Source organism: Melitaea cinxia, chromosome 5, assembly GCF_905220565.1.
Source record: "Melitaea cinxia chromosome 5, ilMelCinx1.1, whole genome shotgun sequence".
Lineage (NCBI taxonomy): Eukaryota > Metazoa > Arthropoda > Insecta > Lepidoptera > Nymphalidae > Melitaea > Melitaea cinxia.
The window spans coordinates 9,428,314-9,442,716 of NC_059398.1; the positions used below are offsets into that span (position 1 = coordinate 9,428,314).

A 14,403-nucleotide genomic window follows, 5' to 3' on the forward strand; every position below is an offset into this window, starting at 1 on the left:
ATATTTATTTTTCGAAATTTTTCATTCTAGTGACATGTCGTGTTGATAATGATTGCTTCCTTGGACATATTTGTTTATCGAACAGCTGTCGATATGGATGTAGACAGGATGACGATTGTAGACAAGACGAGGTTTGCAAAAATAATTATTGTAAAAATCCTTGTGCCAACGATATTGATCCTTGTGGACCAAATGCGTATTGTTCCGTCGTTAATCGGAAAGCTGTATGTTCCTGTTCCGAAGGTTTAATACCCAATCCCACGCCCAATATTGGCTGTATTCGTTCACTATCTCTTTCTTGCCAAAGACATTCTGATTGTGGGGAAGGTTTGAGGTGTGAAGATAACCGATGTCGACCAGCATGTACAACTGATGGATCTGAATGCTTAGAAGGAGAACGCTGCAACTCAGGTGTGTGTCGATATGCTTGTACATCAGATGCACATTGTTCTGAAGATGAAGTTTGTGATGGGCGTATTTGTGTGACTGGCTGCAGAACGAATTCACATTGCCCCAGTCATCTTGCTTGCATGGCAGGACAGTGTTTAGATCCATGTACAGAACCAGGCACATGCGGAGTAAATGCCTTGTGTGTTACTAAAGATAATAGGCCTGTGTGTACATGTCCTCAGTATTTAGTAGGTGATCCAAAAGTTGTTTGCAAGAGAGTAACAACTGCTTGTGACGCACATAATAATTGTCCTGATGGATTTAGTTGCTATGGCGATGTTTGTTATCCATCATGCAGAAGGTATAATGAGATTTTTTTTAATTATATCATCTATTTAAATTAGTGTTTAAATTGTACACTTTAGCCTGTAATATTCCACTGCTAGGCATAGGCCTCTTACCCCACGTAGGAGAAGGATCACAGCTTAATCCACCACGTTCCTCCAATGCGGTTTGGTGGATATATTTCCTACTATGAGTGACGATCGCTATCAGGTGTACATAATAACAACCGGGACAGACAGCTATATGTGCTCTCCGAGGTACGGTAGGGAGACCCAAAAGGACTGCACAAACACCCAGAACACGACAAACATCTTTATAGCCAATACAAATGTTTATCATGTGCGGGAATCGAACCCGTAACCGCTAGCGCAACAGTCACAAACTAGTGCTGTGACCGTTGCACCCACGCGTCGTCATAATCGTCGTAATAAATTCTATTATTAATATATTATAGAAATATATTGTTAATCTAAAACGTGTAATAGCAATAAATATTAAAACATACTTTTTAACAACAACTTTACTTTTTAACAAGAACAACAACAACTTTTAACAACTTTTTAGGTTATCTGGAAGAAATCGTTATTTAGCGATAAGATCACTTTTGTACTTCTTGTATAGTATCTTTCTTTATATGTGTCTCTATTTCGGTGTACATTAAGAAAAAATAAATATATAAATAAACTTTACAGAGACAATATTTGCTTGTCTAATGAAAAATGCATTCGAGGAATATGTAGACTAATATGCAATAGTGATGATGGATGCAGTGAAGGTCACATTTGTGAAAACAGAATTTGTAAGCAAGGTTGCCGTAGTGATAATGCGTGTGATAATAATGAAGCGTGTCTTAAAGGACAATGCAAAGGTATCTAATGTGATATAAATTTTTTGATAAATAAATGTATAAATATGTAAAGGACTTGACTTGAATAAATATTATTAATTTATATTGTTTCATATTTGCAGATCCTTGTGTTAACAACGCAGCATGTGGAATTTGTTCTGAATGCAAAGTAGTTAACCATCGTAGTCTTTGCAGTTGTACAAGTAACTATACAGGAAATCCACTCGTGGAGTGTAAGAAAAAATCAATACAATGTGACGGCTTTTGTCCATGTGACGAGAGTGGTTATTGTATATCATTATGCGAAAATAATTCGGACTGCAGTTGTGGTGAAAAATGTTACAATGGTGGTTGCAGATCTCTATGCTCAAATAGAAACAAATGTCCCCAACGACAAATATGTCAACAAGGACTTTGTGTTCCTGGTTGTAATAACAATCGGGACTGTGGTGATGATATGATATGTTTTTCAAAACAATGTGTTACAGTATGTCAGGATAGTTCATGTGGAAAAAATGCGATGTGCTTGGCAAATAGACACCGAGCTGTTTGTAGTTGTCCTAGCGGCTTCTCTGGTGATCCAGAAAAAGAGTGTAAAGCAGTTGAATGTACAAAACATGAAGACTGTGGGGCTGATGAAGAATGTTCTGATGAAGGAACGTGTAAAAACATTTGTCTAAATGCCTGTGGATCAAATGCGATATGTCGTTCAGTAAATAGACTACCACAGTGTTCTTGTCCACCTAATTACGTAGGAAATCCGAAACTAGAATGCTCTAAGCCCCCAGCTGGAAGTTGTTTGCGCAATCCATGCGGTATCAATGCTCGCTGCCGTGATCTTGAGGATGGGGACTACGAGTGCACGTGTCCTCCGGGATGCGCCGGTAGCCCCCAAACGCAATGTTTCTGTGGCTCTATGTTGCCATGTGCGCGTAAATCTTGTGGTACTAATGCCCAGTGTCGTATTGGTGAAAAAGGGAAACCACTTTGTTACTGTCCGCGAAACTTCCCTAATGGAGATCCGAATATTGAGTGTAAGCATTTCAAAAATATATTACAAAGATATTGTATTTTACCTTTAATAATAAGAATAAATGATTTCATATTATTATTTATAATGAAAACAAAACATCTTTATCAATACTACGCTACTAACAAAATGTAGAACTTATGTAGGTATATGAAGAACACGTAGCCTTAAGATGATCAAATTGACCATTGAAACATTTAATTTTGATATATGTTTAAAGATTATAATACGTTTTATTAAACACTTAAAGTCATGTAATTCGTTACTTAATGTTATATTTTTAAATAAAATATATTTTATAGGTGCTCAAGAACCCAGCGTTGTTGATTGTCGAACGACTGGTTGTGGGATAAATGGAGAATGCTTAAGAGAAGGCGCCGAATTTGTATGTCGTTGCATTCCTGGTACAGAGGGACAGGCAGATATTGAGTGTCACACCAGTAAGTAATAACATTGTTCGTAGTTCATATCTTTGACACATGTATAAATGCACGATAGGGTTATTTGATGAAAATATTATTTTAAGACGATCAAAAGATTTTAAAAATAGGAAAAGTTACTTTTAGCGCTTTATATGACAAAAAATTATGGTCTAAACTATATATATATATTTTTTGTAAATAGAGTGTAATATTTTATAAACTGAAGATAGTCATGTATGTTATCTAATCTAACTCTCAGATTACCATAAGTACTCTTTTGATTTTAAATGAAGAAGATTTCTTTAAAATAACATATTTTTTTAAGTAAAATTGTACAGATATGTATTTTATAATTATTTTTGTAACTACATATGTGTACAAATAAGATTAGGTCATATTTTATTTTTTAATTAGTGGAAGCATTCTCACCGTTCGTGCTTGATTACCGTCAGTAACATTTTGTTCGGCTTCATGTACATATTGCTTGTATTATAATATAACGTTATTTACTTCTGATCATAAACCCTCAATTATAAGAAGCATGCACTGTCTCGTGAGAAAGTTTCCTCTTCGTGGCTGAAGGTACAGCTCTTTCGACTCTGCTTTCTTCTTTCACATCTTCCTAGGTATCGAATGCACGAGTGATAAAGACTGTCCAGTAGACAAAGCGTGTTTGAGCTTACGTTGCGTCGACCCTTGCACGATACGGGGTGTTTGTGGAGAGGACGCCCTGTGTGTGTCCGTGATGCATCAGGCTCAGTGTTCGTGCCCTCAGTGTTATGTGGGTCAGCCGCGCCTATCCTGTCAACTAGATCCTACCTGCAAACCTACTGCTGACGCCAATATTACGTTTACTTGTTCCGAGAATAAACCGTGCCCATCAAAATTAGCATGCGATATGAAGACTAATGAATGTCGCAATCCATGCTTAGACTATCATAACTGTCGAAGAAATCAAAAATGCGAAGTTCGAAATCACAAGCCAGTTTGTGTATGTCGAAATGGTTTTGCTCTTAATGAAAGAGGAGAATTAACTTGCGCACCAGAAAATGCTGAATGTACGAGAGATGAACAATGCCCATCTAATGCTGCATGCCGAGATTCTAAATGTGTGAATCCTTGTTTAGCACCTAAACAATCTATTTGTCCTAAAGGAAAACAGTGTGATGTTGTAGAGCATCGAGCTGTATGTGTATGCATTGAAGATTGTCACCCTACAGTGTCAATATGTCTAAGAGACAATGGGTGCCCTCAAAATTTAGCATGCATAAACTATCAATGTAAAAACCCATGTAAAGAGGCCTGTGGTGATGCTCCTTGTTCAGTTGAAGATCACCACCCCGTATGCAAGTTTTGTCCTACTGGATATATACACGATGAAAAGCATGGCTGCATTAAAGGTAAATCTCCGTTAACAGAAAATTAAAGTATTACAGTATTATTAGTTTATTTTCTTATTCAAAGAATCTTATTAATTTGTTTCTTCACATTCCAGGAAAATCGCAATAGTATACTTTATGATTTCATAAGGCTCTTTCTATTCTTTTTATTTCTTTTTTTTCTAGCATGATCATTTTCCCTTTTCAACAGTTGAACTCTTCTAGATCAGGTAGATTGAGCATGTTATTCTTATCTGTGTACATACTACATATACATGACAGTGTAAGTTTCACTTGAACATATGGTGGTGGTTGCGCTTGGTTAACTATAACGCTTTTAGTGCTTCTGTTTGACTATAAAATGCAAAAAACTGCCACGAGACAGAGTTTGCAAAATTTAAATTAAATGCCTTTATACTTTTATCCTTTTGTTACTGTATTATATTTTATTATTTGTATGATTGTATTTCAAAGTTATGAACTATATTTGTGTATATAAGCAACAATAATAAACTATCGGTAGAAACTTTGTTACCTTCCATCTTTTGTCCAGTATGTATTTATTACTTTGGACCATATGGTCATAGAGTATTTTTTATATTTTTTATTTCGTGTACAATATAGTACGAATGAAGATAGTAAAATGTGAACCTAAGTAATTGTACAATATGTTCAGATATACTATGGAAAAGTTTATGTTTGAATGATATCCCTTTGGTGACGATTGGTTGGATTTCACAGCTTTAGAGTGCGGTGCTCACGAGCAATGCGCTGCGGGCCTGGCGTGTATCGGCGGGCGCTGTTCCGACCCATGCGCCCACGGCGGACCGTGTGCGCGCGGACAACACTGCGCTGTCATTAACCACCAACCTGTCTGCTCAAATGGTACATTATTGATTCTCAACTTATTTGTAGAAAATGTAATATTTAAATAGTCCATTCTTTATAATAAATATATGTATTTAATAAAAGAAAGAAAAAAATTTACTTGTATATTTACTTTGAAAGTTTGATTCATTATAATCGTACAAAAAATATTAACAAAAAATCTTGTAACATTTTGTTTTCTATGTCGACAGTATGTCAGTGTCAAACAGCTTCAGATTGCGCCAGGTATCCAGACACAAAGTGTGATGGGTGCGCTTGTGTACGGGGTAAGATTGACTTTTTTTTGTTTGTCGACATTAAATACTTGTTTTACAAAAACTAAGTTTTACTAACATCCTTACCTTGATACATCATATTACGATAACGGTAAGTTGGCACAGTTGTTACGCAGGCTGTGAAGGTAATGGGTTTGACTTCAACTAAGGACAAATGTTATATTTATAAATAGATTATACAAACAATTGCTATGGTCTATGCGTTTGTGTTATGTATGTTTCCGGACCCTGAAACATGGCTGTCATCATTAAAAGTCCCTTTGAGTGTAAAGCTCGTATTTACATATGTTTAAATACGGTTAGTGATAAAATATATATTTTTTTCGCGATCTTGTCAAGTCACAAATAAAATACGATGGCGATGCGTTAGCGCATCGGTCCAAGCGCTGGATTGCAGCTGTTGCACTGGCGGTTGTGGGTTCGATCCTCGCACATGCCATACATTTGCATTATTTAAAAAAAATTAGTTGTCTCTAAAGTCGGTTTACGGACGATACTTTTACGTGATAACGTCATAAAAGAAATATTGATGAAAAATTGCATACTTTTAATTGAATTCATTTATTATCACTGAATTATTTCGAACTGCTAGCTCTGACGTCACACGAGATGAGAGATAAATATGTCACAAGCCAACGCTTGGGCCGATCTTGCCTCTCTATCGCTTGTTCCGCGCTCTCGCTTGCACGCTCAGGCTTAGGCGGAACGTGACACTTTTTCATGCGTGCAACCGGTGTTCATCGATTTATAAGACGTTATCACGTCAAAAATATACAAATATGTAAAAACATTGTATTGGTGTTAAACGGTCTTCTAACATCCGTTATGTTAAGCTACGCCCTATAGATAAAGCTCAGAGATAAAGTTAAAATCTAGTATTGACTGCATCCGGTACATTATTTGTTCACTTAAAGTGTTGATTTATTTTGTAAATTCCTCCGAATTTGTCCATGCCTCTCACAATGAAAGGGAAATAAGCTCTGTCTTCTAAAACCACGTGATTAGCGCTTACCTTTTCAAACTATAATTAAGTTTCAAAGTTAGTAAATAATAAGATTGACCAATATTTAGACTTCAATATGTATGCAAATATTTAAATACAAGGCTGCTATAATGTATTGTACTTATTACTAAAAAAAAATTAAAAAACCTACTAGGTTTTCCTAAACCAATCAAAAAGAATTACGATTTTCAATATTTTTACAGAGGATAAACCAAGCACAATTTGTGCACATTGTCGGCCGGGAGTTCCCTGCGATCCATTTTCCGGAGCTTGCATGGAAAGTAAGTAGCAAAAATAGGATAAAAATTAAAGTAAACAGCTAATTACTTAATTACTATGCTAATTTATGCCTAATATGACATAGCTAACTATTATTTTTATTTTTTTAATAATTACATACAGGATCTTATCTACACTTTTTATTTTTGTTATATTTCTGTGTGATGTGTATAACAGGCTGCTACTTTAAAGCTGGCACGTCTGTGAATCTTTTATATATTGTGAATAGCAAAACTAACTCCAAATAAACTGGTTATTGCTATGAACAGCGTACCATTTTGTCCGATAAAACGCCACAAAATACTGGTTATGTTCTCTCGGCAGACCCGAAAAACGTGTTTTACCTCTTTCATCTTTACTTTTTTTCAGTGTAGAATTAGTAACAAGAATATCTTTTACATGACCTGTTTTAGAGCCAGATAATATACACTATGACTTATGTTATTTAAGGCTTGAAAAGCAGCCTTTATAAGTATATTTATTATATTTTCGCTATTAGGTGCAATTTACTTATAGAACTGATACTGTATTGAAGTCTAAACCTAATGATTCTTCTTTCCTTTCATCTTCGCTATACTTATTTTACTTAAATAAAGGTGCTTAAGATATTGTATTAGATAAAAATTATCTTTCCATATATTTATTATTTATGAATTTTCTTGCCAATCAAAATTTCATGATTTTTAATTCCTTAATTAACAAGATTTTCCTTTCCAATTAACAGATGATCGACCTCTAAATGTCCCACTAACAGAAACAAATTTTGACATTACTACTTCGACTACAGTGGTGTTGAATGACAATTCTTATAATAAATATGACAGTGTCACTAAAATATATACTGATATTATCTCTGATGCAAAAGTATTAAATACTACAGACGATCATTTTCCAACAGGAATTACTTTTAATAAAAATATTATACATAAAACGACAACAGAAGGTGTTCAAATTACAACTAATGACATTAGTTCTGAGATATACGCTTCCACAGCTGATACGAGCATTGAAAGTACAGATTATGATCAAACAGAAAAAAATAATTTTATTACAATTGATTCGCCTAAATATGAAGTAAATACAAATCAAGATGTACTTAACACCGATACCGAAAAGTATTATACTAAGGACGTCACTACTTTTGAGCCTATGTATAACACTGAAGTAAATCCAACTGATTTCACTACAAAAAATAACTATGATGATATAACTTTAAAAATAAATCAAGAAAAAGAATTTCAGACAACATTTGTTGATAAAGAACTTGTACCAAGCAGTAGTACAATACACACTGAAAGTACAGTAAGACCTCAATTAAAACGAACAGAAACAAGTGGCGCACAGAAACAAGTTCATGAAAATAAAAATACTAAAACACCAGAAAATCAAAGAAACTTACATAAAAATTATACAGATGATTCGATAACATCTGTTGTTAATAGTACACCTAAATTTCAAACAACTGTCTCATTAATGGAGGAGCATACTGTTAAAGATTTAAACCAGTTTTTAAATGACAGTGAAACAGATAACATAGGGGAAACAGTAAGTCTAGAAACTATTAATATCACACATACAATTTTTAATAACATTAATACTACAGAAACCAATATTGAAACTGATTTATTTAAGGAGAGTTCGGATTTTTTATTTATAGAAACAACCACAACTAAAAAAAACATTAAAGAAAATGTGAGCATAGATATAATAACAAGTGATTTAATTACCAAATCAACCAATGTATTAGAGACTAATACTGAAAAAATACTTAATAATGTAGATATAACAACAAATTCTTTAAATACGATAAGTTTGACGCAAAAAAATTTTAAAAATGAATCTGGAAAGGTCAATATATTTGAAAAAGCAGAGGAAACAACAACAGTCTCTTCTGGAGTTTTATCAACAAGTGATTCAACTCAAACGGCGACTTATAGCAATGATATATCGACCACCCTAAACGATTTTTTTAAAACTAGAAGTGTTGATGATGTTTATGGCCACACAATTATGGATTCTACAAGAACGACAGTTAAAAACGAAGATGCCAAAGACATTTCAAAACCTGTAGATTTAGAACAAGAATCTACTACCTATAAAACAGAAATATACCGAGAGCCTTATGCTCCCGAAGAAGATCAACAACATACATCAACTTCTGTGTCACTTAATACAGTTACTGATGATAGGAAATTAATTGAAAATAAAAACACAAACTTAAACATATTTAGTAAAACTACTGAAACCGTTTCAAGCTCTGAGACTGTGTTAACTACTGAACATAGTGAAATTACAGACTCAAATGATGGTAGCGAAAATTTTTTTGAATCATATGAGACCACTACTCAGTTGCCTTTTACTACATTGTCAATAGAAAACACTGAAAAAATTAAAACTACTCTGAGTACGAATACGGAAAAAAGTTTGTTTACAAATGCATTTACAATTAATGGAATAGATGAATTTGTAACAAATAATATTAATTCAATATATACAACTGATTTTCATTCAAATACAATAAATAAATATAATGGTAATAAGGATTCTCTTAAAGAATCTTCTAAAACATATGCCACAGATAAAGAAACTACTTTGTCTGAAACTTACCCAGTAAAAACAATTACAGAATCTTTTATGACTGACTTTGGAACGGGTACATTCTTAACAACAGACCGTAATATTGTAACCGAATATACAGATATAACATTAAAACCATTATCACCTGATTACGTCACAGAACAAAACACTGCTTCATCACAAAATATTTCCCACATACTGCAGCACAGTACTAGATCTGAAAAAAATAAAACATATCAAAACGAATCAACCGAAAATATGACGCCTGAGCTTAGTACAACTGTAACAGAAGATAGTCGTTTATATATATCTAATTCTGAATATGAAATGTTTAAAACTATTGAAACAACCACTGTAAAGGCTCAAGATACATCTCAAAAAAACGTTCAAATTGAAAGTTCAACTAATATTTATATTGAAATGACACCTGATTATACAAAAGATTTTATTTCAAATAATTTTGATGATGAAATGACTGAACAGAATTTTAATGTAAAAACTACTGCTGTACCATCACACAGTCAACATTATGTTAAAAGTTCAACATTTAAAATGCCACTTACTAATATTTATGAAACACTTCCTACTTCTGAAACTTTTACAACGTTATTAAATCCAAATAAGGAAGTTATTGAAGAGCTATCAAATACACAAACTCCAACTACAGTCACACAAAGTGACGATTATAATCAACTTGCAGATAAAACACAAGTAGCAAAAGAGTTTGAGGTTAAAATTTACAATAAAGAATTACCAAAAACTCAAAAAGATACAATTATGACATCTTCAGAAAAAAGTCTTGACATAGGCACATCTACGCAAAATTTAAATACTCATACATTTTCAGCGGTAGATTCAGATATAAATACAACAGATTTTTCGGAAAGTCAGATTGGTAAATCGGCTTTTATAGGAAAATTTGTTAATGATACAACTGAATTAACTTTAAAGAATAATGTACATGAAGTTAAAAAAAGTACTTTAGAAGAAATAAATACTCTATCTACAACTACGAGAACGAGATTTACTATATCAAATGACAGTGAAAGTTTTGGTTCTTCAAACCTTTTACCATTGGATGATATTAGTATAACGTCAAGTAACGAACGTACTTTAACAACATCCATAACCAACCAAACAGATATTCCATCTGAAAAGTATGATATTACAACTTCCTCTGCTATGTCCGAAAACATCTATATTAGTAAAACTTCCACTTCTATAGCACAAACTAATAACTATATTGATCAAATTACCACTAATTCTGATAGCTCGGATGGCATTTATATGACCGTAACCGAAAGTACAAATAATATAAATTCATCTTATAATAGTCAAGTACTAAATAAAAATACTCTCACGTCAGTACCAATAAAAAAAAATTATACAACTTCATCTTCCTCAATGACATTAGAAAACGAATTTTCTACACAGAAAGATAGAGATAATATTGATTCTACGTTGTCAAATACAGAAGTAACTACCGAGCCTATAGAATTAGTAAACATTGACAAATCAAGTGAAAACGAGTGGTTATTAACTTCAACAAACGAACCTGCTTTTTTTGATGCAGTTTCGACAACATTAAACCCATACGAAGAGGCCAAAAGTTTTAAAAAAGAAAATATATCAATATCTCAATCGACAGACAGAGATGTTACAAGCATTACAGAAAATACATCAGAATATATGTTTAGGACACAAACAGAGTTTATTAGTCATCAATTTCATGAGAAGCAATATCCATCAACAATATCAGCACTTTCAAGCACATCTCTGGAAAATTTATCATCACGAAGAAAGGATATAGACATTTCCGCTTGGACTGACTCTACTCCTTACTTAGAGTTGACAACGACAGAGACTTCAACTGACATTCAAGTTAGTATTCAATGTAAATCAAACAATCACTGTCCCATCGACAAATTCTGCTACCTTGAAGTATGCGAGGACCCGTGCGAAGTTCGGAAACCGTGTTCAAAGAATGTTTCCTGTAAAGTCGTGAACCATGCCGCTGTTTGTGCTTGCGATGATACAGCGGAACACTTCTGTGGGAAAGGTATGATAGAAATGACTTCAGAAACCTATTTTTATTTTTGTTAAACATCTATTAGGTAAATGTGATTTTTTAACGTTTATTTATAAATCAGTATTATGGTTGTTTTATCGGACAAATGTGTAAAATTATGTTTTAAATTACATACCTTGTACAAAGACTAATTTATAACCTTCTGATGTAATATACTAATTTCGTATTTAACATATACTAAAATAGAGTCACCCGGGACACCTAAAACACCAGAACCATGTCATTCTGATCGAGACTGTATAGAAACAGAAGCCTGTTTTATGGGATTGTGTCAAAATCCTTGTGAATTTGACAATGTATGTGGTATCGAAGCTAATTGTCATCCGGTCAAACAAAGACCAATGTGCTCGTGTCCGGCTGGATATAACGGAGATCCCTCCGTTAAATGTTCTCCAAGCACATGTAAGTGTTAGGGCCATACTAAAGTGTATTTTGTAACATACTAAATGTATCTAAAACCGGATGTATTAAAAATAAATGATCGTTTATTATATTAAATTTGTATATAAATCGTGTAAATATTTATCGACACACCTATTTGTATTATACTTTATACTTTTCACTTACTCAGCTGGTTGCACTCGAAATGAAGACTGTCATTTGACTGAGGCTTGTATAAATAGTGCATGTCAACATCCATGTTCCATACACAATCCATGTGCACAAAACGCAATCTGTATAAATACAAATCATGGTTCAGATTGTAGTTGTATTGAAGGATATCAAGGCAATGGATATATCGGATGTGTACCGGGTAGGTTAATGTGTGAGTTTAATTTCTGTCATAAAGTTGTATGAAATACATCACTTTTTAAATATCTTTTTTTTAGTTATCGATTCTCATTCAGTATGTCAATATAACGAAGATTGTCCGCCAGAGTTACTATGTGACAGGTTAAATAGAGTATGTATTAACCCGTGTGCTGTAAATAAATGCGGCGACAATGCCGAGTGTTTCCCTGCAAATCATGGTATACAATGCGAATGTTTTGCTGGCTTTACTGGTAACCCATATTTAGATTGCTACCAAGGTAAGTTCTGAAATTTCTTCAACTCTATTTAAATTAAAATCAGATTAGACAAACAACGACAAAAAGAGCAATCCTTATAAAATTTACTGAGTTTAATAATTTATATGTATAAATAGAATGTTGATAAAAAAGACAGTGGAAAAGAAGGGAAGAGGATTTTTTTATAGCAGTTCATTTTAGTCTATTCGCGTTAAGTAAATAATCACTCATTGTTGTCACTTAGTATAGCCACACCGCTTGATTGATTACGAGCAATCGTACGCAACTGACGACGCATTAGCGCAACGTTAGCAGCACTGGCTTATAACTGTTGTGCTGGAGCTCGCGGGTTCGATCCCCGCACATGGCATACATTTGTATGGCATACATGGCATGTGCGGACCATACAGGACATACAGATGTTTGCCGTGAGCTGGGTTTTTTTGATTGTTTATTGTGTTTGTTTTCGGACCCCCGAAACAGGAGTAAGTCCACGTGAATTGAGCGTGAGGTATTTATTTATTAAAAAAATAGATAAAACTAAATTATAAAAATAAAAGTAGATCAACAATTCATAGCAGAACTACAAATCGAAAGAAATAGATCACAAACACATGTAATCACATGTGACATGTACATCATGTGATCACATGTAAAAAATTTACGAATCAAACGCGTCACGTGTCACGATTTTAAGCGTCCATACAAAGTTAAAATACACCGGTTTTCGTCCGATCACCGAAGTTAAGCAACGTCGGGCGCAGTCAGTACTTGAATGGGTGACTGTCTGGGTACACCGCGTGTTTCAATTAGTTTTTGTTTGTTTTCTAGTTTCTTACATTTCACATATGGGTAAACACTATTTTCTTAACGACTAGAATATACAAATAGTTTGCACGTTTGCCCTTATATTGTAAAATAAAAATACTATTTTACTCTTATTTGCACATTATTTACCAAAAATATACTTTCAGTTCAAGGTTGTAGATCAGACAATGAATGTGTCAATTCCGAGGCATGCATTAACGGAAAATGTGATTCACCCTGTAGATGTGGAATAAACGCAATATGTGACGTTTTAAACCACCGAGCCTCTTGTAAATGTTTAGCTGGTTACACTGGAAATCCAATGCTTAGTTGTGATCCACCATCAAATCCGTGTTCTCCGAATCCATGCGGAACAAATGCACTATGTGAAAATGATAACGGCACTCCAATCTGCTTCTGCCCTAAGGGTCTTACCGGAAATCCATTCCAAAATTGTAGTAAGTATATTTGAATCACGATTCAGCCTATAATACTAAGTAGGAAAGTACTCCATGTAGGAAAAGGAAAATCAGAGCTTAGTCCACCACATTGCTCCTCTATGGGTTGACGGATATATTTCAATTATTCAAAGTTTATATGTTATTATTCAAAAGAGTAACTGCGGAGTTTCTTGTCGATTCTTCTCTGCAGAATCTTTCCGAATCACTGGTAGCTTTATTTTCACAAAAATAATAATTTATTTTTAAAGTTTTAATTTGTAAAATGACAATTCGAAAGTGCTCTTGGGGCCTATTTGAATAAAGCTATTTTTGATTCCCTTCTATGAGTAATGATCGCTATCAGGTGTATATGATAACAACCATGATCGACAAATTAACGTGCTTTCCGAGGCACGATAAGGACTCTTACAAGGACAAACATTCAAACCAAAAATAAATATTATTACAAATACAAATATTCATCCCGAGCGGAAATCGAACCCGCAAACAACCGATATTTAGTTGCCTACACATCAAACGCATCACTACACTAGAGCGATTAGTATATTTAAATAGGTTAATTTTTACATTATATACGAATATATGATTAGAAATGTGCATG

At 33.8% G+C, this 14,403-nt stretch overlaps 1 protein-coding gene across 1 annotated transcript in view; it reads left to right on the plus strand.

Moving 5' to 3' along the window:
* LOC123653539 overlaps positions 1-14,403 on the plus strand; it is a 117,025-nt gene that overhangs the window by 36,217 nt on the left and 66,405 nt on the right. Inside the window, exons 20-32 of the mRNA XM_045589529.1 lie at positions 31-751; positions 1,428-1,603; positions 1,705-2,616; positions 2,915-3,052; positions 3,661-4,434; positions 5,155-5,298; positions 5,493-5,567; positions 6,783-6,860; positions 7,583-11,494; positions 11,711-11,926; positions 12,096-12,278; positions 12,355-12,555; positions 13,509-13,799. Coding sequence (XP_045445485.1) covers positions 31-751; positions 1,428-1,603; positions 1,705-2,616; positions 2,915-3,052; positions 3,661-4,434; positions 5,155-5,298; positions 5,493-5,567; positions 6,783-6,860; positions 7,583-11,494; positions 11,711-11,926; positions 12,096-12,278; positions 12,355-12,555; positions 13,509-13,799 — 7,821 coding nt within the window. The remainder of the gene's footprint in view (positions 1-30; positions 752-1,427; positions 1,604-1,704; positions 2,617-2,914; positions 3,053-3,660; positions 4,435-5,154; positions 5,299-5,492; positions 5,568-6,782; positions 6,861-7,582; positions 11,495-11,710; positions 11,927-12,095; positions 12,279-12,354; positions 12,556-13,508; positions 13,800-14,403) is intronic.